At 43.9% G+C, this 25101-nt stretch overlaps 1 protein-coding gene across 1 annotated transcript in view; it reads left to right on the top strand.

Moving 5' to 3' along the window:
• TRABD2B (TraB domain containing 2B) overlaps nt 1–25101 on the top strand; it is a 303259-nt gene that overhangs the window by 232422 nt on the left and 45736 nt on the right. The window contains exon 5 of the mRNA XM_054211574.1: nt 19892–19982. Within this exon, the coding sequence (XP_054067549.1) occupies nt 19892–19982 (91 nt within the window). The remainder of the gene's footprint in view (nt 1–19891; nt 19983–25101) is intronic.

The raw sequence follows: 25101 nt of genomic DNA, 5'->3' as shown, positions 1-25101 counted from the left end.
TGGGATCGGTGAGTGATGGGGCAGAGGGTGCCCGAGCATGGGTGTAGCGTAACGCACAAGTGCAATGCAAACACTCTCACCGAGCTCTTGCACTCGGAGGTAGACTTCAGATAACGTGCTGACAGCATCAGTCAAAGAAAAATAACATTCTACCCAGTCCAGTGCGTTTGACGCTGTGTAGAAAACTGCCGAGGGGTTGTGAAAGGCGCTCTCTGTTGAAATAAAGCCAGTGTGTATAACCTTTGCTTTCTGCGTGCAGTCGCAGTGACACAGGACGGGAGGGATGGATGACAATACCAAAAGAAAATCCCAGCAGCTCTGGTCACAGCAGTGGTGATACTGAAAAACATTAGCTTAATAAGGTTCATTGCTATAGGGATTTTAATTCTAAGGTTATAGTTCAAATCCTCCTCTTTCGTACGAGCGACTTGTGTTGCCTGTTGGTTCAGGCAAGGTTGTATGCAGCAGAAGCTCTGGTTCAGCTATTGAGTTGTATGAATTTAGGCTACTTAACAAAACATAAGTATATTGTAGGTTGCCTGCAAATCTGGAAAAATGGTTATTTGTTGGTTCCAAAGTAAGTGTGTTACTGACCACCGCTGTTTTTTCTGGAATAGCAATGCTCCATGTTTCGGTTACTTTAGTACAGCACCAGGAGATATGGTTGTGCTGTGGCTTTGAGAAACAACCACAGTATAAAATAATTATTTTATTTTTATTTTTTTTAAATTGCCCAGCTGCACATTAAAACACAGTTCTGCGAGCAACTCTGCTTATCTCAATGGGACAGCTTTCTAATTAGCTCACACTTGTTAAGTGAAGTTCCCAGCGTTGAACCCTAGTTTCTGTCCTTAAACTGCTTTGAGATCTTGCTTTGAGGGCTTGCTATGTATAATTTACAGGGTGTTGTCAGTTGAAAGTTCCTCTGCTTTTCGTGCATCAAGCACCATTCAGGGCAGCTGGCAGTTGGCTCAAGATAATGATACTATGATAGGAAAGATGGTCGGACGTTGCCAAAACTATTAAACAGCCCATCTGCCTGCTGTGTGCCAGGATAAACACTGCTCTGCTGGTACCGGTCTCTTGGGTAGAAATGGAAACATCTTCCAGCATAGGTAACGTGGGTCACAGCTCTTCAGAGAGACACAAGCAAAGGCTTCAGTCAGCATCAGGGTGTTTCCACTATGCTTTGTCTTGTTCAGGTTAGTATCACTAGTAACAGCAATAATATGTGTGCTAGATACACCAAAAATTATCAAGTCTGTGGCAAACCTGAAATGTTGATTTAGTCTAATGAGCGTTTCCCTCAAAACATAGAATCAGAGAATGGTTAGAGTTGGAAAGGACCTTAAAGATCATCTAGCAACAACCCCCTGCCATGGGCAGGGACACCTTCCCCTAGACCAGGCTGCTCAAAGCCCCATCCAGCCTGGCCTTGAACACTTCCAGGGATGGGGCGTCTACAGCTTCTCTGGGCAACCTGTTCCAGTGTCTTGCGACCCTCACAGTAAAGAATTTCTTTCTAATATCTGATCTAGATCTGCCCTTTTTCAGTTTAAAATTGTTACCCCTCGTCCTATCGCTCCACTCCCTGGTAAAAAGTCCCTCCCCATCTTTCCTGTAGGCCCCCTTTAAGTACTGGAAGGCCACTATAAGGCCTCCATGGAGCCTTCTCTTCTCCAGGCTGAACAACCCCAACTCTTTCAGCCTGTCTTCAGAGGAGAGATGCTCCATCCCTCTGATCATCTTTGTGGCCTCCTCTGGACTCGCTCCAACAGGTCCATCTCCTTCTAATACTGGGGGCTCCAGCACTGGATGCAGTACTCCAGGTGGGGTCTCACTAGAGTGGAGCAGAGGGGCAGTATCACCTCTCTCAAACTGCTGGCCACGCTGCTTTTGATGCAGCACAGGATATGGTTGACTTTCTGGGCTGTGAGCACACATTGCTAGGTCACGTTGAACTTCACATCAAGCAACACTCCGAAGTCCTTCTCCTCGGGGCTGCTCTCAATCCATTCTCCGCCCAGCCTGTATTTGTGCTTGGGATTGCCCCAATCCACATGCAGGACCTTGCACTTGGCCTTGTTGAAATTCATGAGGTTTGCACAGGCCCATCTCCCAAGCCTTTCAAAGTCCCTCTGTATGGCATCCCTTCCCTCCAGCATGTCGACCACACCACACAGCTTGGTGTAGCCTGCAAACTTGCTGGGGGCACACTCAATCCCACTGTCCATGTCACCAATGAAGATGTTGAACAGCGCTGGTCCCAGTACTGACCCCTGAGGAAAGCCGCTCGTCACTGGTTGGCACTTGGACATCGAGCCATGGACCACAACTCTTTGAGTGCGGTCATTTTGATGTTTTAGTGGGTTCTGGTCGGCTGTTGGCACTGAGAGCAAAGCAAGTGTAAAATGCTGAAGAAGACCTGGTTTTCATAGAGAAAAATAGCTGTTTTCTGCTGTTATGCTGATAAAATAAGTTCCCAGTACTGGTTGTTAGAATAATACTGCTGGCAGAGTGAGAGAAACAGAGAGACAAGAGAGATCATGTTTCATGGGCCATAAACTGGGGCACACTAAAATAATCCTCTCAGATATGGTCAACTGAATATGAATCCGTGTAATCTTGAACACACTCTGCATGAACTCAGAATTAATCATCAGAAAAAATGAACCCGTGAACACAGAGCTAGATGTCAGGAGGAATATTTTGTTCTCGTGGTGAAATATTCAAGATCAACTCGCGGCATTGTCCTACAAAGACCGTCATAAAAACTAACCCAAAAGATGTCGTTATGAATTATTTGCTGGGAGCCTGACTATCCTTTGCTCAGTATATTATGATGCCATGTGGCATTTATTCTCCAAAGAGATTAGGAAGTGCAAAGTCCATCATTAAATAAAGCTCAGCTGGAGAACAGTGATGTTTTTTTCTCTGATAGCAACCTTGGGCCCTCTAAGACTGATACTTAGTAATCCTTTGAATTAATACTTCAAACAATTTGAAAAGTGAGCTTTGGTTCTAATACCGACAAGTCTGCGGATCTGATGTCTACAAGCATGGAAAAAAAGAGGTGTCTGCTGCTCTGGTGGGGCTCCTCGCCCTGGACTTGGAGTTGAAGATGAGCATTGTGGCGATGGTGGGAAAGGCAGCGGTCGCTGTATCCTGAAGTTCATTCCAAAGTTCAGTCGTCAGTAGTTTTATCAATATACAGTCATGTAATGGAACAAATATGTTGTTCTGGGAGGAAAGTGGATTATGCTTCTTCTAAAGATGGGGCAGCAGCGGCACAGACCAATTACTTTGTAAGGAAACCAAGTGAGTGTTTCTTGATAGAAGCAGTCCCAATATCTCAACTACAAAGAAAATACTTTCAAGTAGCGTTTTGATTACAATTTTCTTTTTGTTTCAAAAATAAGAGAAACTTCGGAGCGTTACTGTAGGATTCCCCAACCCTTGGTTCATTGTGACTTTGAATGCCTGGGACCACTGTACAGATCTCCTGACTTATCACCCTCTTTCTGGAGCCCCATGATGTAGCTTGGAAAGGAATGAGAGACAGAGGGGAAAGTGAGACTTCTTAATGTGCCTCGGGAATTCACGACAGATCTCGAATCTCTCTAGGAATGTTTTTCTTGTTTCACTCTATTGGGAATTGGCTCTGACATAGTAAAAAACATTTTCAGAACAAGTCTCTCATTTTTTTGGCCTCTCTATTGCTCTTGTCACTGACCCAAAGCCTTTTGATTTTTTTTTTTCTTTTGACGTTCTTGAGTTAATTGGCCTCAATGAAAAGTGTTTTGTTTCCTGCAGAAACTTGGCTGTGAGAAAAAGTGTGGAGGTTGGGAGAAAGCTGGGACAGGCCAGTGCCAAAGGGCTTATATAATAGCCCAGAACAGTCCGCCAAAATATAGTGTGAGGGCTTTATAGGTGGAGTTCGGTGGGACGAAAAATACTGCAGGGTTTGGACACAAAAATGCCAATAGGGCCGGCAGAAAATTTCTTACTTCAGTCAAGGATGATCTCAATTTCATCCAGTGAAAGGAGCAGATAATTATTGAAGCTGATAATTATTGGCTGAATTCCTGCAAGAATGCATATTGTCTCGGTGCTTTTACTTAATAATGTGAGCCTCTATTTAGGGAAAAGGATCTTGTCTTCCGTTCATGTTCTGCTCACTTCTGAATCCATGTGCTCGGTGCTCTGGAGCTCTGTCACCTTCAAACCAGCTGCAAGCCGGGACCACAGGTTGCACAGGAGGTGCCTCCTAGGCATTTTTTTCTGTTGATTTCTGTGGGTTTCTGATCAGATTGTGTACAAGGGGAAACTTTTGAGTGTTGTAACCAAGAATAAAGAGCTAGGCTGGACAGGTTCGTAGCCCCAGAAGTGACTTTGAGTGCTTTGAGCTGAAGATAGAAGGAAGCACAGTTTCCTTGTGTAGTTTTCTGTAGTATAAAGCTCTGATCGGCTCCCTTGAATTCAATGGGGGTCTTGTTATTGGCTTTAAGGGAAGAAGATGGGACTCTGTAAAGAGATTTTTGGCTCTGCCAAGGAAACGTCCTGGCCCACTTCTCTGTGGTCAGACATTGGGTTGTCCTTAGCATGAACCACTTGTTCCATAGGTATGGCCTTAACAGCCAGGGAAGGTCCCACCATCACCCTCAGACTTTATGGTACTGCCTGTAGATCTTGCGGAAGAGAGAGAGGCTGAGGATCGGGAATTCATCCACATTAACAGAGACCTGGGCTCAGTCTAGAGCAGTGGAAATGATTTATGTCTTGTTTTGTTGGCCGAATCAGATGGTTGAAGGAAAAGTTATATTGGGTCAATGCCGAACAAAAATGTTTTCATTTTCTCACCAAAACAAAAGCCTGGAAGAAAATTCAGGCTGTGCGAAGTGTTTAATTGTTTAATTTAATGTCCATGTTTGTCTTCTTTTTGAAATGAAATGTACGTATATTACATTTCAGTAAATTATTTCTGAATGCTTTGAAATAAAACCATGATTGTTTTGTTTTGTTTTGTTTTTTTTCTGGAAAGAGCAAAAGAGAGTATTCCAGTACTTTTAAATTCCTCATCAGTATTCCTCAGCAAATGTAATTTGGGAACTGTTTTGGTTAACCCAAAAACGAATTTTTTGGCAGATAAATAACACAATCTAAACCATCCCCACTGTGTACAGTTCCCAGCTCCATCATGAACTCCCTGTTTAGGCCTGAGACCCGTTGACTTATCTGTAGGACTGGTTCATATGCACAGAGACACAGCCGGAGCACGTGCAGAGGCACAGCTGTACCTTTAGCACAACAGTCGCCACAGATGAAGGAAGTGGAAGATGAGACTGCTCAGTTTGTCCTTAAGGAAGCTTTCCTTTTCCAAAAGTAAAGTTTTAACTGGGGAGAGGTTATTTTTCTTTCCTTTTCTTCTCTTTTCTCTTTTCTTTTCTCTTTTCTTTTCTTTTCTTTTCTTTTCTTTTCTTTTCTTTTCTTTTCTTTTCTTTTCTTTTCTTTTCTTTTCTTTTCTTTTCTTTTCTTTTCTTTTCTTTTCTTTTCTTTTCTTTTCTTTTCTTTTCTTTTCTTTTCTTTTCTTTTCTTTTCTCTTTTTTTTTTTTCAGAATAAAAATTCAGTATTGTATCTTCCCTGTTCCTCCAAGTGATTTCTTTGTGTTCTGTATTTTGTAATCTTTGGGCCAGTGGCAATGATGGTTTAAATCGGTGTGACTCAGCTAACACTATTTAGCTTCTAACTCATAATACTTCAAAACGCGCGAGCCCTGACTTATCTCAAGCAAATGACTGCTTCCCCTGGAGTCAGCTAAGGCTGCTGGTGTTATTAAAGTGAAGCAGGAGTCCCCGTGTTCTGCTGTGTTCAGGTTTAAACAGTAAGGTGATGACACTTCTCTCTTGCTTTTGTTATTTCTTGGAGTTGTTCTCCTTCCTTTTGGTATGTGTGGTTTAAAAGCAGTCCATCATGTTGCAGACTCTATAAACTGTGGGTTGCTTAATTTGTGTGATTCATAACACAAGAAAAAAAGAACCATCATCATTCTTGGTATTACATCCAGCTCTGTTACCCGGAGCATTGACCTTGACCAGCTAATGATAGGTATTTAATAAATGTGTGTGTGTGTATATACAGATATAAATATTCATTATGTGAGGTCTGAGATCGTAAGGGAATGCTGGCAGTGCCAAGTTTTGTTCGATGGTTTGGGCCTCCAGCTGTGCCAAACTCTGCGTTCCCTTAATGTACCATTAAAACAAAACCCAGGCTTTGCTTGAATGTCATCCAGCGTTATTAAGAGGAAGATCAAGCGTAATCTTATTAAGCTTGTCACTCAGAAACCATAAGGGTGCCGCCTTGGTGCGTCTAGTTGGTCTACATGTGCGAACAATTTTGCCTCGTGATACTCAAACAGGGGCTGTTATTCCTTAATGAAGGCTGTGAGTAAGAGAGCTACAAATTGCGATGCAACTCGGTGATGTGTGCGCACACCCTCGTGTGTTAACAGAGAGGGGGCGAAGGCGTAGATTGTTTGCTTGGATTTTAACATATTCCTCAAGCATGCTTGAAGCCACGTAACCACAATGTTTTTCAGAATCCGTTGTGTGTATTTTGAGGTTTCTAAACTTCCGTAATAACTTCACTCAACTTTTGGATGTGACCATGTGTCAGAGTGGACAGCCGTGTCATGGAAAACTAACAGGACCACTGCGTCTCCCTCTTTTTTTGGTTTCACTAGAAGTCTGCTCCCTGGGCCAATATTATGAGAGAGATATTCAGTTAAATCGTTGCTTATCTTCATTGTTGCTCCTTTTCCCCAATGTTCACAGCTGGGCAGCAGGAGATAGCAGTGGAAACCACTGGTGTTTATACCAGTGTAAAACCAGAGTAATGCGGTGGTGATTCAAATCAAATATTTCTGCTTGCTCGAAATGTGGATGTATATAGAAAATCTGTGTGTTTATACATTTATAGAGAAAAAAACTAAATTGAAATTAGTCAGGATGTTTGGCCATGTGGCTGGGAATAGACCTGTGTGGGTGGAATTCACAAAGATAAATAGTAACGAGTGGAATGTAGATACACATTTGATGGTCTGATTAGGAATAAATTTGTAATAAAAAGAACTTCTCTGCAGGCGTAGCATGTACGAATTAGTACTTCAGGAATAATACAGCTTTCCATGACTTTTGCTCAATTAAATTTAACATCTGTGAGCAAGGTATCCTTTGCGCACGGGGATGCGGAGGCTTGATGTGACTGTTTGCGTGCACGAAGTAGCTTACGAATGGAAGTGTTTGCAGGATGGAGCTCATCGCTGCTGGGTTGTGACAAGCTGTATCCAAGACAGGTGGCACACGAGCTTGGGAGTGACAACTTTTGTATTCATACAACACCTTTAGAGAATCTCTAAATATTAGTACTTAGGTTTTTGTTCTTTTTCCACTACACAGATGGTGTCTTTGAGAAATAAGATTTACTGACTCTCCTAGGAGAGTCCTTCCCATTCCTGGCTAGAAACCCCCACTCCTTCCTACCACAGGACCTTTGGCCAAAGGCCTGTCCATCCTTCCCAAAGCATTTCTTTCTTCTGTTTTGCCTTTAAAGAAAGAAAAAATATTAAAGAAAAGACACAGCTGAGGAATCCTTTTTCTAATTTCTACCAAGATCAGTAGGGTTAAAGCTGATCTGATCCATTATTCCCAGGCAGAGCTGATCCTGAGTTATGACATTTAGAGGGACCAAAATGGGTACTTTCTAGCCCAGTTTTCTATTATTCCACAGACTTGGCTCTGCTTTGCACTTCAAAAGAGACAGATCTCCAGATCTAGGTAGTTTAGATCTCTTTCCACGCCACATGCATCTGAGGGTCTTGCAACACCATATTAAACAGCTTAATAAATGTCTGCGGAGTGTTCCTGCCTTCCTTCTCTCCTCGGGGGCAATAGTTTGTTGTTTTCTGTCTTGTTTTGCGGGTTGGCTTCCTGGTGTTAGAGCAGGCATGACTCAAGCAGCCAACCTCCAGCTTGGAGTGGAAGGTGGGAAGCAAGTCTGCCTCCTGAAATGCCACAGCAGCACCATCTACACCTGGTGACCCCAACCTGAAAGGGTTTTGTGGACTCCTGGGGCTTGTTTCTCCTGTTTTCACAGAGAGAAGGGCTTCAGCCTACAGTCTTAGAGCACTCCTTGAAAAAGTCCATTTCCTGCACTGGTGAGGCTCACCATGATGGTGCAAAGGCATCGTTAGCTGAATTAAAAGGCTCAGAAAGGTCTTTTAGGACAGGTTTCCTCTGTGTTGTTGAGTGGATTTGGAGATGCCTGGTGTAATTCAAAGGCAAACAATCTATGTAACACAAAGCTGTTTTCAATGGAGATATTCGCTTGAACCTTGAAAGTCATGGAACTATGCTAAACTGCCCTTTCAGCAGTGCCAGATAAAACCACAGAGCAAAACTACATGCAATTGCTTTAAATCCCTCATCAAGGATGAGCTCGCAAACGTGCTTGCTGCAGTGTGCTCCGCTGTATGGCAGAAGAGAAGGGGTTGAGTCCAAACTGGAGACCAGGTTGGAGGTGTCATGCAGACCCAGAGGCTCCACGGCAACAGATCTCAGCAAAACCAGAGGGGAGCCAGCAAGAAGAGGGGACACATGTCTGGGCACAGCTGAGTTGGGGTCCATGAGGTCCATGGAGGACTTGCCTTCAGATGGTGATGGAGGCGCCATCAGCGCCATTGAGTACGCCTTGCCTCAAGTTGTTCTCATTGATGGGGCAGCCTCCGAGTGCCACGGGCACGGTGCTGGTTAACTGAAAGAAAAAGCCATTTCCAGGTTTGGGTGACTTCACCTCACCTTATTCACAGCCTGATTTGGGAACTTTCTGGAGTGTTTTTCTGCAACAACAGTGACATCCAGTGGCCAGCTGGATTTTTATGGGAAAAGCATGAACCATAAGCGGTCTTAACAATGTGAAGCTTTTATCTTTAAAAAGATACTAACTAAGGAGGCTAGGTTTTGGTTTTCTTGAAGTGTTTCCGTTTTTAAAAATTCTGGTAAAATGGCTTCTGTTTTCCTCTGCCAGCAGGGCGCTGCTCGAGAAGTGGGCTAGAAAGCATCAGTACTCTCTGCTCCAGCAGTTTGTCCTATGTCCATAAATGTCAGGGGGCCAGCGATTTGCTGAGGAATCTCTGTGTTTTGTGCTATGGCATCACCACGTTTTTCAGTTGTGAGACATCCACAATCCAAATAAACCACCAGAAAGGGGCGCCTGGAAAAGATGAAGAAACCAGTGTAGCCTGTAAAATAGTTGACTGTGAAGTCAAAACCGGAAAGAACAACCAAGGATCCGTGTCCTGTCAAGTGGGAGCCTAGATTTGTGGTTTTCAAACAGAAAATGACAGCCTGTCTTGTAGTCTTTTGCAGCAGTTTCACAGGTTTGACAGATGTTGCCCCCAACTAACTTTCCTGGCGTGGTTTAATTTCACACTAGAGCAAGGTTACAATGGGTTTTAAATTCGGTTTAGAGCTGTGCCTGTGCAAACTGGGGGAACTGGGGGGAGCTTAATGAAACGATCAGCGGGCAGGTTCAAAACAAACACTGTTTCACACCGCGCATAATTACGTTGCGGCCAGAGGATACTGTGGAAGCCAAATGCATAGATGAGGCCGAAAAGGGATTAGACAAACTCAGTAGTCCAGCTCTGGAAGTCACTAAACTTCTGATTCTCAGAGCCTGCAACGATATAGCAGGTCCTTGCCACTATTTATTTCCATCAGAAAGCTTCTAACTGTGTCCTTACTTCCTGCCAGAAGCCTTTGCCTAAGGTAGGCAAAGATGCTGCATTTCATAGCACTGGCTGTGTCCTAAGACAGGCTGAGATCCCACAAGATCTGGTCCTTGGTGGCCCATGCCTCGGAGGTGTCTCCACAAGCTCGATGAGATGCTCTGTATGCATAAAGATTTTTTATTGACCAAGATGCTTTCCAAGGCTTGAGGCTGCCCTGAGCTCAGACTCCATCATTGTAGGTGTTTCAGTAACACGTTCACAGTCACCTTCTTTCAAAGCACAAGCATGGAGCAGGGAGGTTTGAAAACAAGTTTTCTCCCCCCTACCCCAACCCTTGCCTGGCTTTGGCAAGCAGGTCCATGTGCATTCCAGACTAGTTTGGGATGGCTCGAGGGATTTGCGATGGGATATGAAACACTTTGCTCGGAGGCTACCTGCCTAGCGCCAGCTGTTGGGGCTTTAGTGCGGTGGCTGTCCGGGGGCCAGGCGGTGGCTTACATGAAAAGACCTGATAACTTTGGTTCAGATGGGATCGCGTTGTCTACTTCAGCAAGGCTGCAGGCACACTAACAAGGCACCTTGGGCAAAAAATGAGACCGCATTTCTTTACCTGTTTCCTCACTGCTTGAGGTGTTGATGACACTCAGCAAATGATAAACTACATCAAGATATGCATTTCATACCAGACCACCTGCACTTAGGTGATCTGGTGGTCCTAGCCAGTCTCAGAGATGTCTCAGCACCCTGAGAATACTCTTGGAGATGCTGGATTTTCTCTAGGTTTTCCTCAGACTCTTCTCCTTGGCTCCTGCTGCAGTGCTGGCGGTGGGTGAAGTTCCCAAGATTTTGTATATTGGCCCTGTCCGTTGGAGAGGATACACAAGGGACACAGACACCCGTGTTTCCTGTCACACAGCTCCATGGCTGGTACACACCTCCAGTCACACCTTGTATCACATCTTTGTGTAGAAAGGTGTGTTCCCAACAGCATGATTCAGTGAGGAGCATGCATCTTAAAAAAAAATTTAAAAAAATTTAAAAGTAAATCCCATGTGTAGTTGTAGGCATTCTGCTGTAGGGGAAAATGCCAATAACCATCCTTCGTGCAGTGTCTCACACTGAGCAAGCCCTGTCTTCGCTCCCAGGAAAACCTGGGGACTAAATAACAGGCAAAAACCTTTACTTCAGTCATACCTATGTCATTTTCCTCCTGCAGATTTCTTGTCCTGGTAAGTTGATCCAGTCTATACCAGCAAACACAACAAATACACTTCAGAAAATAAGCACTTTAAATCTGTAGGCTTTGCTGCTTAAACCCCCAAGGGACCTTTTCCTTAGCATAGACAGGAAGGGATTGAATTCCTCATATCTCAAACATACTGGGATGAAGTAGTAGGATATTATGAGCTGCTCATCCACCTCCCTCTGCCCTTTAAACCTGGATCCTTGACGTCTAGCGAGTTATTTCTTTAAGAATATATACTAAAAGGGTCGTCCTCTGTTGGACCTTCTCTATGTGGACATGTAAGTAAGAATGTAATGCCATGTGTCATATAAGAATATGATACAGCCCAAAAGGCCTCATAACCAACCAGAGCACAATGTCCAGCACAGATAAACACAGCTTCCCCTCCCTTGTAAACTCTGGCACATCAAGAAAGGTGAGGGACAGGGCAGAAGAGGGAAGGATGGGCTCTGGGCAGTGTTCAGGAGCTTCTGGGCAGTGGTAGGGTAGCTTGGTGGGCCATCATGCCATGTCTCATAGATGCTGAGGCTAAAGGAGCTCTTTAAACTCACATGGTCAATGGAGAGAGAAGTGCACAGAGGGCTTATGTCCTTCCCAAACCTGGTATTTGAGATGTTGGAATGAATTGCTCTGTGGAGGTGCCCGTCCTCTCCAGTGAGATTGACCAGCTTAGGCTAGTCACTTCATTTTGAAATGTCTACGGCAGCGATGAACCCTGTTGTTGTGTTGGTCTGATGCAGCTCAGTTTTTGCTGTGGTCTGACACAGAGGCCAGAGGAGATGCTTGGGAGGTGACCTCACTTCAGTTCTCACTTGGGTTGTTTTTCTTAACCTAAGTGAAACAGCTGGTTTCGAGATAACTTAGGGGTTTGTAAAAAAAAAAAAATAATATAAATTTATTGTTTCCCTCATCATATATTTAGGGCCAGTCTGCTAGGGAAGGTGTACAAAGTCTTTGCAGATAGCATGGAACTGAGCAGCTGAGCCCACGTGATGGCACCGTATTGGGCCTGAAAGCGAAGAGCTATGCCAGCATGGCACCAGTCCCAAACTGGTAAGCTCAGTCCCATCTTGTGCTGAGCTTGTTGAGGGCTTTGCATTGCACTCCAAGCCACTTCCAGAGAAGGATTTCCAGCGTGTGACGTTTGGGTGCCTCCAGAACACCTCCATGCCCTCAACAGGAGGGATGTTCGGAGGGGCTAAGAAGAGACGAAGAGCAGAAGGGGAGAGACATGAGAGGGTTTTATTACATTGAGAGCCAGCAAGAAAATAGAAGGCGGCTGTGTGAGTCTGTCTGTCCTGCAGACTGAGGAGCTCTGAGTATGGTATTGCATTGCAGTTCTCAAAGACACCCCAGGGAAACAAAAATCTGTGCTCCATTACCCTGGCTTCAATTCGGAATAACCCCCTCAACTTTTGGCCCCTCATTGTTCCAGTCTCCCCACAGCTACGGTGTGGCCTTTCTCCAGAGCATATTCTGTGAGCGCTCACGGGTGAGAGGGAAGAGAGGTGATTACATGCAAGGAAAGAAGGAAGGAGAGCCATGGGGGGATTGCTGGACATTCAAAGTGCTGCACATTTTGGCCTTTTATGTTTTATTGCTTTCCTTCCCGTGACTGTCCAAAAGTGGCTATGAGTCAGTTCCTCACAACTGTGGAGAATAACATCAAACAAGAGAGGGAAAATGATTTCTCCATCTGCCTTGGAGAAGGGGTGGCGTGATGTAAGGAGGCTATGATGAAAGCCTGCCTTACAAGACCATTGCACGTGGCTCGTACAAATTATTTTTTAAGGCATGCTTTGGACTTGGATGCTGCTGCCAAACAGGGAAGGAACAAAGCTCATTCCCTGCATCCCCAGCTCTCTTCCCCAGCCTTTTGCACAATGCTGAAATTTCCGAGTGCAAAACCGTGTCCTGCAGCAGAGCAAAAGCCAGCAATGTGGGGCAACAGGCTTTTCTGAAAGATGGGGTTTCAGAGTCCCTGGCTTTGTCTGAGCACCGAGCACTCTCCTCCCTGGCAAGGACATTTTGGGTAGCGTCAACAGACCTGGTGGGGGTGGTCTCTGAGGCTGCTGAGTTTCTGCGGGGTGCCAGTTCACTCACCCATGAGATTGTCTCTCGCACCATCTATTGTCCTTTTTTGTCTGGTTTTGAGTGCTGTTACTGCCCAGGAGTTGCCCCAGGGCACTCTCAGTTCTGTGCTCTATCTTTGAAATTCACTTTCTCTTTGGGAAGCCCACCCGCAGCTCTTGATTCGAACCTGAAGCCTCCAGGAAGCTTTTGTTACAACTGGTCTGCCTGAGGTGTGGGTAGGGATGCATTTGGGCTGCTGATGGTACATACACTGCATGTCTCATCCTCCGGCATGGAGTATGGCTCACGCCGTTTCATACTAACTGGGGGAAGTGGGGGGACGCTGGAGTCCTTCCAACCACTCCCAGAAAATGCCCCTGCTGGATCCCCACAGACATTAATTTTGTTCGTGTTATCAGTAAAATCTAAAATAAAAATTTTCAGGCAATCCTAACACCGTATTCATCACTAGACGCTGCATATCACCCACCTTGTCCATTACCTGCTGTCATTCTTTATACTCTGATGAGGCAGTTCACATTAGAAGGATACTCGAGCTGGAGGAAACTTTTAGAGGCATCTAGATGCAACTTGCAAAAGCAAGATCTGTGTGCAAATTCAGCATTTGCTCCTTGCCAAGGTGCACTTGAGATACTGATTCAAGGCAATCCCTATCGCTTCCTGTTCTTCTATTAGGAAGAAAAGAGGAGCAATCCTCTGGCAGTGATAGCAGACTAAATCTGAGTCATCGTGAGAAAGGGTGAAAGAGCCTCCAATTTTTAAAGGATGATATTCACTAGCAAAGAATGGCTGGGTGCAGTGATAGAAGCAGCTATGATGCTGGAGGAGGAGTGAAAAATTTGGAGAGTTTATCCACAAAGCTGGTTCCCCATCATAGGTCTGGGACATCTGCCAAGGTAGGAAATAGTAATGTAGGGTGTCATGTGGTAGCTGTAAATTCATGCTGTTACCCAGAAACCGTCGGGTTAGACTTGAATGCTATAATGGAGAAATTAGCAAATTCAGATAAAATTAATTGTCTGAACTGTTTGCTGTAGCTCCTTACTACAGCCTCGTCTTGCCGTGTTCGTCATTCAGCTTCCAGAATATTCAGTTTGACCATTCTCAGAATAAGAGAAATGGAGACATACTGTTGGAGGCAGCAAGCAAAGGAACCAGTGAGTATTTGCCCCAGCTGTGAACGTGCAGCTTTTGGCATTTGCTTTTTTGCCTATGCTAATTCTCGTGAAGCCCAGCTGCCATAAACGCTCTGGTGGTGCCAAGAGCCTTGAAAATCGGCATCGAGAGAGAAGGAGGAATAGAGACTGCCGCCTCCTGATTGCAAAGCAGCCCGAGGTCTAAATGGCAACAAAACGTTATACATAACGTCTGATTCACCGTGTGGAGAATGTAAAGAATTGAGACCTCCCGACATAGTTTACATTGGCCCTTTTTATGACTAATTGTGCAGAAAATAGCTCTGCTTGTAGTGTGCATGGAAACAGTTCAGGTTTCTGCTGTGTGTCAGCTAATGGGCTAGCAAGGCTTTTTTAGCACAACTTCAAAGGCTCTGGCAATGGAGGTCCTTTGTGAGGGAATTATCTCCTGCTCCTTTGTACCCCTTTATCCTTCTAAGCCACGGAACAAAGAATTGTGAAACAAAGGCACAAAGTAATTTGTAGTAGATCTCTAGACCTAGATAAAGTACATAACATTTGCTTAAAAACATTTTTTCTGCTTCTGTCATCAAAACAAGGTTGTATTTTTCTGCGTAGTTCATCTAACTTTTGAGGGGTGCAACCTTACGCTTAGGTATGCTATAGATGGAGGTCACCAGAATGTCTGAAATGGTAAAGGAGAGCTTTGGTTTCTGTGGTCAATTAGAAAATACGTGGCTGTTACTGTTAGAGTTGGCTGAGAAGTGTATTTCTCTCCACCTCAGGATATTCCACTAAGAAAGGAAGAGAATGCATTTTTTTTCAGCAGTGTGTGTGCGTGTGCATGCGCATGCTTTAAGGAAACAATGTATTTTTCACCTTGTAGTAAAAAAACAAAGAAGTGGTTTATTCGTTCTTTTTTCCAGTGAAAAATGAAACCTTGGGGAGATAAGGAAATGCATTACATGCATCTGCTTTGTGTAGTCCAAAGCACAGTTCTTAATTTAAAAAAAAAAAAACAAAACAAAAAAAACCAAAAAAAACCCTAAAACACAAAACAGGGATGGAAGATGTTTGATTAATGTTAGCAACCACGCTGCATAACGTGTTCCTCCAGTGTCTCCAGATCCCCTGTCTTGAAAAAACAAGATGTGAGTGAAAGGAGAATACTCTTGGCCTCATCAAATTTAATGAAGAATCTCCCCCCAGGTGCAGTGAGCCACACTAGCCATTCCACTGCATTTATGTTCAAACTGCAAAATGACTCTGTGTTTAGCACTGGATCTTGCCCACAAGCAAATCCCATGAGTATCTCCTTATCCTTAGAAGGCAGAAGGACTGTATCCACAACTTTCCTGATGATTTTTTTTTTTTTTTTTTTTTAACTTAAGCTGTTAGGAGAGGCGGTACCATATACCTCCATGCCCAAGAACAGACTTGCACTTCAAGTCCCTGTCTAGAAAATCTTTTATGTCTGCTTTCTCTCCCCTTCCCATACTTGCGTGGATTTCCCGGGGCAGTTGGTGTTCTGACCTCTTGGATCCAGTTTTCATCAGCTGTCAAGGTAAATTTGGTTAATACTGCAGGAATAGTTTATTCAGCTTTAGACTGAAGAGGGAATAGTGATGGAGAAGCAAGAGCATTCTACTGTCTCTGTCTGATATGTCTCTAGATACACTAACTTTTCAGTAGTTATACTTTCTGGATTTTTTTTTGAATGAAAATTTTCAGGCCAGGCAGAGAAATTTTTAAAAGTGTTTAGCAGACGCGTACACACACACACACATATATATATAAAGAGTTCATTTTTTAATATCTGTAAATAAAAAATAAATCCACTGATGTTATAAAACAAAAAATGGGCAATTATTACATATTCTGTTTGGCTATATGGACAGCCAGAGGCTGGGATTTGATGATTTTTGCTGAGCTAATCCTTGCTGAGCTTAATTGTCTCTAATATATAGGTTAAGTTGGTTTTCATTACATGCCATAAGCTGTCGGAAGTATTACGTTGTTGTCTAACAAGTGAATGCTTATCTCAAGTTGTGTGTGACTAAAGAGAGTCATGTTATGTAAGAAATTTCTCATAGAGAAATTTTTCCTGGATTTTAAAACTGGGCAGGATGTTTACGATGGACTTAGCAGCAGGAGGCAAGCCAAGACATTTCTTCAAGGAATTCTTTAACCCTGGAAGTATGGCAATGGGACGAGGGTGTTTTCATGCTTCGCTTTACCCACCTCCAAAGGTGGACCTCCCAAGTGCCACCTTTTTCCTTAAATCTTCCTCTTACATATGTCTCTGATCCAGCGGAAGAGCTCCTTGCCAGGGGTTACCGTGGATCACTGTTGGGAAGAGATGCCTGTGCTGGGTGGGAAGGCTGCTGGTTTGAGCATGTGTACTTTCAGTTTTTTCCATCACTGAGGTAGAACGTGACTTCAGGTTGCCCGTACTGTTCATAATGAGATAATGAGTTGGCCACAACAGCGTTACTGTGGTGTAAAATAAATGGATACAAAAGCAATCACAGCATGTGAATTCTGACCGAGCAGAGAAGTTAAGACAAGTAGAAGTCAGAGCTGGTCGGTATAAAAGTCTTGCAGTCAGGTGGAAAGGATGTATTAACAGGGAAAGTCGATGGTGAGATGGGTGGTGATTTACCCAGATGGAAGTGGGATAACGCAAACAGGAAAATTTTAGGCAGAGTCTAAAGGTAAGGCTTTGCAAAGCTGGCTCGTGCCATTTCCTAGCAGTTGTTAAAGCTTCAGAATTATTTGGGGGTCAGCTTGAAAGTTGTTCTTTGGTTTTGATTGTTTTGTTCTGTTTTGTTTTGTTTTGTTTTGTTTTCTCTTGGTTGAACTGCAGCAATGAAAATATTTTATTATGTGTTGATTTGTGGACCTAAAATGAAATAACTGTGTTCACATTCAAGTTTTTAATGAAGATATTTATTTATTCAGGAATTTGGAGTTGGGTGGGGGGAGGTGGTTTATGAAAGCTGGTATTCCTTCATGTTAGGAAGGGCAAAATTAGAGAAATAAGCCTTGGAGCAGAGGGAGTGGAGATTTGTGATTCAGAATTTAGTCCCTGGTCTCAGAAGAGGCCCTGGGGGCATTCATTCCCCACACCGGTGGGTTTTGGCTTGGCAGGAACCACCTCTTTCCTGTAATTCCAGTACAAATCCAACACAAACTCCCAGATAGCTGGAGGACAATTCCCAAGAGAAGGGGTATGGCAGAGGACTGAACACCTCGGGGTGACTTACCCTGTGGAAACACACATCTCACCATGCTTACGTTCTGCCATCCTGCACAGCAGATCACCAGTCCAACAAGCTAGCAGCTTTCATCATGGTCTCCACACAGAGGGCAGGAATGGGAATTCCAGGAGTTCTTTTGGTCATCTTTTGGTCTTCATCCACCACTTGAAGGGACTGGCGGGCTTTCCTGAAGAGCTGATGGTCCTGACATTTTGTAGATGAGGAATCAGAGCTGCTGTAGAGTTACATTTTTTCTGGGTTTAAAGTGGTTAAAATCGGGTTATTTTGCACTGTTGTGATGTCAAAGATTTGCTGGATTCAGGACAATTGCTTTACATTAAGAAATCTCCTGGCATTGAAGACTCTGGTTCAGAAAAAGTAGTGTTGTACCACAGACTCAGAAACATCTCTGACTTTGACACCTTTGACTTTGGTTCCTCAATGTCACTTTGCCAGTGACAGAATGGGGACCTTTGTTTGCCTTGGCCACTGCATAAAAAAACCAGGATATGATCAAATCCAGTTAATCACTCACAAATGTCTCATTTCTTGAATCTCTGAGGGTGTGTAACACATTTTTGGGACTGTTCTCCGTTCCTTTGGCTTTTGTTATAAGTAAGTTAGTCAGGGGAAAATCAAATTTTGAGTTTTCTTAAAAGGAAATGGAGGAATCCTGGAACACACTAGGGCTTTGCAAATGTACGTTTAATCATTTAAAGAAATGTCTTTTGGCTAAAAGCTCTTACCAGTGCTTGCAAGTTGCACTAAAAGCCATACGACTACATCATTCCCACAACTGATGCGAATTAGCGCCCTTGTTGGCAGCGTAAGCAGAGCGATGCAAGCTTAGTGAATACTAGGGACTGAATTACTCTCAAATTCATAGCGACTTTGTGCAATATGGGTGAAGTGTCCTAGGGGCGACTCTATGCCAGCTCCTTACACAGTGGCACGCGTGGAGAGAGACTCGGGCATGTCCTGCCTGCCTTGTTTTTTCTATTAAAAGCGTTTGGCTCTGCTACGGAGCCGGGCAGTTAGAGATATCTCCTGCAAACACTTACACTGTGCTTAAGGCAAACGCACGCTCTCCAAGCAGCAGCAAACCAGAGGAGCGCGTTTTCACACGCGGCACGTGGTGGAACTCCCTGCTGCAAGATGTCACGGGGCAAAAAGTGCATGGAGGTAGAGGCTTGAGCACATTTGCAGTGAATTGGTCTATTTAGAGCTGGCAGTGAGACGCGATGACCTGGGTGTAAATGGGGGTCACCCAGCCATGCAGAGCTGGAAGCTAATGGACATAATGGAGGACAATAGTTCTGTCCTTTCCCGTTGTTATTTGTGTATATATTTATATATCTTTAATATTCACCATGGGACACAGTTGGAGACAGGTTACTGGGCTACGTGGATTTTAATAAACCTGTTAGTGGAGTTCTTGCCTCCTTACTTTATACCTCTGACCCATCACGAAAACAATGTTGGACTCTGACAATAGGTTGAAAGCTTTGGAGGGATTACACTGCCTTATTGAGGCTGTACTTAAAGCCCTTTGAGGGCTCCCATTGACTCCAGTGGGATTTCGTTCAGACCTCAAGTGTATAGGACTCCCTTAAGTAAACTCTTCCAAGGCCCATACATGCTGCAATACTTATTCGGCTCTTTGTTACTTCTGTGAAAAGGAATGCGACCTTTACACTTCTAGTGAAGAGCTCTGCTTTACAGGACTAAATCTTCACGTTTTGGGAGAGATAAGGTTACCATCCCAGCTCCTCCCAACCCTGCGGTGCAGGTGGCTGAGCAATTCCTGAATCACTGCCATTTTAGGGAGATGAGCGCTGAGCGTGCAGTACAGCAGCTTCAGAGCTTCTTCATAAGCAGATGTCCATGAACGATGGTGGGCAGGGTGGACAGCTGGGGTTGTAAGTTGTTCCAATTCGTGAGTCAAAACCCTAGTAATATTCTTTTCCCCACTGCAGTCGTTCTGATATCCGTGCTGGAAGTTCCTTTAGTCCATGCACATACTAAAAATGGCCACAGTGCAGGACTAGACTAGCAATTCATCTAGGTTTTCTTTTATCCACTCAGTCACTTGGCCATGTGAGGGCAGGGGTGTTAGATAAGATGGAAGAATACCTTAGCAGGCTGTACAGTTTTTTCCCCTGGCCATTGCCAAAGGCTGTAGCAGGCTTCATGGTGAATAGTTGAGTCTGAATTCCAGCAAATTGTGTAACGTTCCTTTCTTGCTCTTGAGCTGGTCTAGCTTCTGGTAATTTTGCCTCCCAAACCTGTTGTTCCAACAGGAGAAACTCAAGTGAGTGAGAGGAGCCATTTGATTGACAGTGCTATTTTCTACCTGTATTTTAGGTCACTTCCTGGGTAACAACACTGTGATTGATGTACTGAGACAAGCAGGATTTGAAGTGGAGCACACCCCTCCTGGACAACCAATTGGAAAGTAAGCAGCTGCCCACAGATTATTAATCACTTTCTCTCCTCCTCTTTTTTCTCTCCCTTTTTCCGTGACTAAGCAAGATTATTGCATTACTATAGGAGGTGGGTGAGGGGGTGAGGAACCTCTCTTTCCCACCCAAGTTCCAGACAAAAAGTGGATTGTAAAGCATCTGTAGCGTGAGTTTGGAAACAGATGGAGCCTCAGTGGCTGGGTTTTTTTCACTTGTGGACATTATTCATATCACAGCTGCTTAACTGCACCAGATGAGAAGCACCACAGTTTCTTTCTGTTTTCAAGAAACATCTCGTTGTGCTCATTTTCCCCCATAGCTGCTTTTGTCTTTTTCTCTCCATGGGGTTTTAGTTGCTTCTCCATTGCAGGGCAGTAGACTGCCACCAACTTCATTTTTCAGGCCTCTCCATCAGGCTGCTCGTCTTCGTGTTGGGGTTTCAGTTTTGCCTGAAAGACCAGATTTACTCTAGCAGATGCACCTTGGAAAGTGTGTTGGGTAGGTAAAAAGTGATTCGATATTCCCTGAGATTCTCCATCCATCCGATCAAGTAAAGCAGGCAAGAAGGATTGCCAGGCTCCTGGCAATCTTCATTAGAATAAAATATGACACAAAGTCGTCCTCAAGTGGTGAAACAGACTTCCTTCCTCCCGTAGACTTTTCTTTTTCCTGGCTGTTTAGATGAGGTCTCTGTCTAAATATACCATAGACAAGAAAACTGGGAGGGATGGTGAGAGACCATCTAGCTTTGCAAAGTTAACCTTTCCCCTGCATTCTGCAGATAAAAATTGGCTGAGATTGCTCTGTCATAGGATTGTTATCCTCATTAGGAGAAAGCGTTAGCAGCATGCTCCTGTCCCTGGTGGGCAGACGTGACATGGTCCAACTATGAGGTGAGTTTCAATATGGAGGATTAATCGCGGGGCTAGTAGACCATGTCTGAAAAAGCTATGTTTAATATAGTTGGAAAATCTGGCTGATCTGACCTTGTTTGTGAAACACCCACAGTGATTCATATAGAATATAATATGGCTCAACTGTACATAAGTGTCTTTGACAGAGCATTTGTCCTAAATGCTTCTTGGAATATGTTGAGCAATAAAAGCACAGTCTTAAATAACAAAGGGGAAGAGAGGAAGAAAAAGCTATCAAGCACATGGAAGAGCATATATTCCGAGGAGGTTTAAGAAGCACTGTGGAAGAGGGAGAAAAATCAACATGGCCCAGGGAACAGCATTAAACACTGTAACTGGATGAAGCTGGAAATTGTGGCTAAAATCAACCAAAATGCCTGTTTATAAAAACACAGCAAAACAGAAGAACCAAGCAAACAATACCCAAACTGCTGAGGTTTACCTTCCCTAGGTTTCTGACAAAGAAACTTTCCTTTCAGGCAAGCAGGCACTTTCCCCAGCCATTTTCATTCAGTTGAAAGTATCATCTTCCCATGAAAAATATTTCAAATGGAAATTTTTGAACTATTAATTTATTGGCTGTTTGCAAGCCCTTGAGAAGAAAGAAAGATACAGTAGTGTGAGAGATGCCCAAGAATAGTCTCTGCTCTTTATGGTCTTGGGATATGTCTATACGCATCATCACAGACTTGAAATAACATGATGGGGCAGGAAACTTGAAACAAAGCCACGGCTTCATGTTGACTTATTTGCAAAAAGGGGCACCTCTGTGTATGCATTCCTCCACCTTGGCAGCAGTGTCTCTTGTTCATGACGTCTTCCCTAAAATTGTCAGTCCCTGGGGGAAATATACTTGAAAGCAAGTGGACTTGGACTCCTGCCTGGAACAATGCATATGTCCTCAGTTGAATTATCCTACACTCGGTAGCTTCTGTTCCCAGCTCCAGACCAGAGTGTTGGGCAGATTGGTCCCTTTGTCCAGACTAGTACCCTAATTTCAGTGGTTTCTGTCTAGAACATTGGACATACAAAACTTATATTAAGGGCTATACTGATGTGCGTGAATACTGGATTGAGTTGAGAGAGAGCATATGGTTGTATTCCGTAAAGATTAGATGCTCTGCTGATGGACGTGTTCTTACGGTCTGATGATCCGGGCAGCTCAGCCAGTTTTAGATGAGACTACAGAAAGAAAAAGAAATTGCATGGTAAAGAAACACAGAATTGCCACTAAATTGCATCATTCAAGGTGCAGAAACAGTAGATTATAGAAAGTTTATATAGTCCATATATAGATTATAGTCTATATAGTATACATAGAAAGTTTAAATAAAGAGAAATTAAATGTATTCACAGGAAACAGCTTGCTGCCTTTAGAAAAAAAGAAACTCCCAGACCTGCACATCGGGAACTCTGTTTTCATTGTCCTACAGCTGGGGCTGTAGCCATCAGAAGTGCTTGGGGCTCCCCCTCCTTTTTAGAATAGCCAGTATTTTACCATTTCTGTCCGAGCTGCAAAAGACTTGTCTAATCAAACACAGTTATGACAAAAGTTGACAGCATATTCAGAAAGCATGGCCAACTAATTGTTGTGATTATGTTGCTGTAGTTGAGAGTCTTAAGGAACCTTACATTTTTGTCTACCATTCTTTTTTTGCTCTCCTCTTTCCTTTTTAAAAGGTGAAATAAAAACCATTTGAAAACAGATAGGAAGGCCCAAAAGAGGAACCATGTCGGGGTAGTGGCTATACTAAGCATGTGTATACATAGAATAAACAAGCAGAAGCTTAATAAATTTTGAGCTGCCTGCGAGCAGAAATTGTTTTCTGGATCGTAGAGCTGCAAGTGTTTTCATCTTGATTCTTGTGGAGCCGTACGTGAAACAAGAGGTGTTTCTCTCTTCTGCTGAAACCCAAAGGAGACATTTCTGCTTTTCTCCCAAATAAGTTGTATAAGGGAGTCAAGCCCACTGCATTGCATTCTGGCACTGACAATTGAAAAACTGGATAGTGTTCGGGGAAGATCAGCTGGTCTCTAACGTAGAGGTTGGTGGGGGTGGACAGCACATGGAAAAAGTGCAAGGGGCGGAAAAAAATGAAGCAGCTGCATGCTTATGTTTTGGCCAAGGAAATTCAAAAAAGGATTGTTGTGGACAGATTGTGCCCAGAAGGACCAACTTGAGCTGGCACATAGGAACGTTTGGAGGTATACCACATTGAAACTGAGGGTGGGTTTGGCTGAATATCAATGATTTCTTGACAGTAAGTTGCAGGACAATCTTTCTCAGGTTAAGTCAGAAGCCCCGGTATTTGAAACAATGAAAGTAATTTCATCAAAACACTCGTGCTACATCCTACTTACTACCAATGCTGCCTTACCAAAAAAGCAAATACTATTTTTCTTTAGTATCTCTGTTCCTAGAAGAGTATGGTTTATTAGGATTGAATTGATTAGTAGTCTGAGCTTTACTGTTTGGTAATAATGAAGCAGTGGTATCATAAATAGGTGGGGCAGTGCGGTATTGATGTCTCAGCTCTGCCATCCATTTCAGTTTCAGAGAGGACAAGAGAGTATCTTTTTAGAAAATAACTAGTACTGTTCCTGTGTATCAGAAAAGCCTTGGGAAGAGTGAAACAGGACAAAGACCAAAACTGTTTATGCTTTCAGTTATGTACAGGCTGGGTAAAGCCAGAAGATTGTTGGCTTCCTCTGTCCACAATGCTAAGCATGAGTTGTGAAATGGCTGCTCTTTCAGCCGACCAAAATGAATACCTAGTCTCGCGTTTCTGTTGTCTAGTGACAAGACCAAATTTGAGCCAAGTTCTCCCTTTCTTAAGGTCCTGGGGAAAAGTAAAGTGAGACCTTGGCAGGCTAGAAGAGATAGCCAAGACATGGAGGGGTTTAACGGTTCCAGAATCAATGAACTGGCAGAGAAAAGCTCATATACGGTACATTTAGCTGGCGTGGAGCTACTTGGGAGCTCTCACCAGCTGGATTTCTGAAATCCCCTAGCTCCTGTTGGCCTGCCTGGTGCTGACCTTCCTGAGCCTCTTCTAGTATCCCACCAGCTGACTACTGAAAATACCTTCTTTAAAGCTCAATACCTTTCTGCAAAAGAAACCCTGTTGTACTCAGCGTGCAGAACAATGCCATAAACACTTGAGAACTTATCCTTACATTGGCTTCATTTGTTTATTTTGTTGCCTGAGGGAAAGTGTCCCGAATTTGTTTGCCTGACAACCTTCCACAGCACTCGTATTTGCTTCTTATTTTGCTGGCTGTCCTCCTTGTCCCCAAATAAAGGCATTGGAAGATGAATGGCTGAATCAGTATCTCATTGCTTTGCTCTGAGATAAGAAAGGCAACCTTTTTTTGGTGGGGCTTCTGCCAATTGGCCATCCCTGCCCATCTCTGTCTTCAGAAAGCAGGGCTGCGTGCTTGCCGCGGGGAGAGAGGAGGAGATGGGAGAAAGTTTCCCCTCAGATGGATTCCAGTGACTTGAGCAGATAAAGGGCCACAGCTGCTTCACATTTAATTGGAAGCAGCCAAATTGCAAGATCAATCCCGGAAGCACCTGTGTCCATGATGACTCTATTGTTACTGGATTCTCAGAATCGGCTCTGACCTTCCGCCACACGCCAAGTCCTGACGTACTGCACACCGTCTCCTCGGCCAGAAAAACACGCGGCTGTGCTCATTTCCATCAGACTGCTCTTTCGGATATTATGCTCAATGCTACCTTCTTTCAGAATGGGAGAATTCAGGACAAGCTTTTATTTCTGCCCATCTGAGAGTTCATTGTAAGCTCTCTGAGCTCTACTGTGAAAATTAATTACCCTTCGTCCTTATATTTGAACTTCCTGGCCCAGTCAAAGCAGCATGTCTTTGCTGTTGCGGCTTATTTCTTTCCTTCTTTCTGAAGCAAAGACCTTGCTCCTTCACCTTTTCCTATAGCATCCTACAGGTGTGACCCCGGCTCCCCTACTCAGCATTGTCACATGGTTGAAGGCTCTTTGCTCCACTGTGAACGCTTTCTTGTTCCCCATGGGATGAAAGCACAGCCGGTCCACACAGTGGTGCAGCCTTTCCACTCCATCAGGACCCATAACCTTCAAGAGGTGATATGCAGAGACGGGAAAATGTTTGACATACCAATTTGGGGCTGTATGGAATGTTAAAAGTGCTAATTCAATAGATT

This window comes from Rissa tridactyla, chromosome 8, assembly GCF_028500815.1.
Source record: "Rissa tridactyla isolate bRisTri1 chromosome 8, bRisTri1.patW.cur.20221130, whole genome shotgun sequence".
Taxonomy (NCBI): Eukaryota; Metazoa; Chordata; class Aves; order Charadriiformes; family Laridae; genus Rissa; species Rissa tridactyla.
Note: the sequence above shows the minus strand (reverse complement) of the source record. Positions and strands in the feature narration are given on the sequence as shown.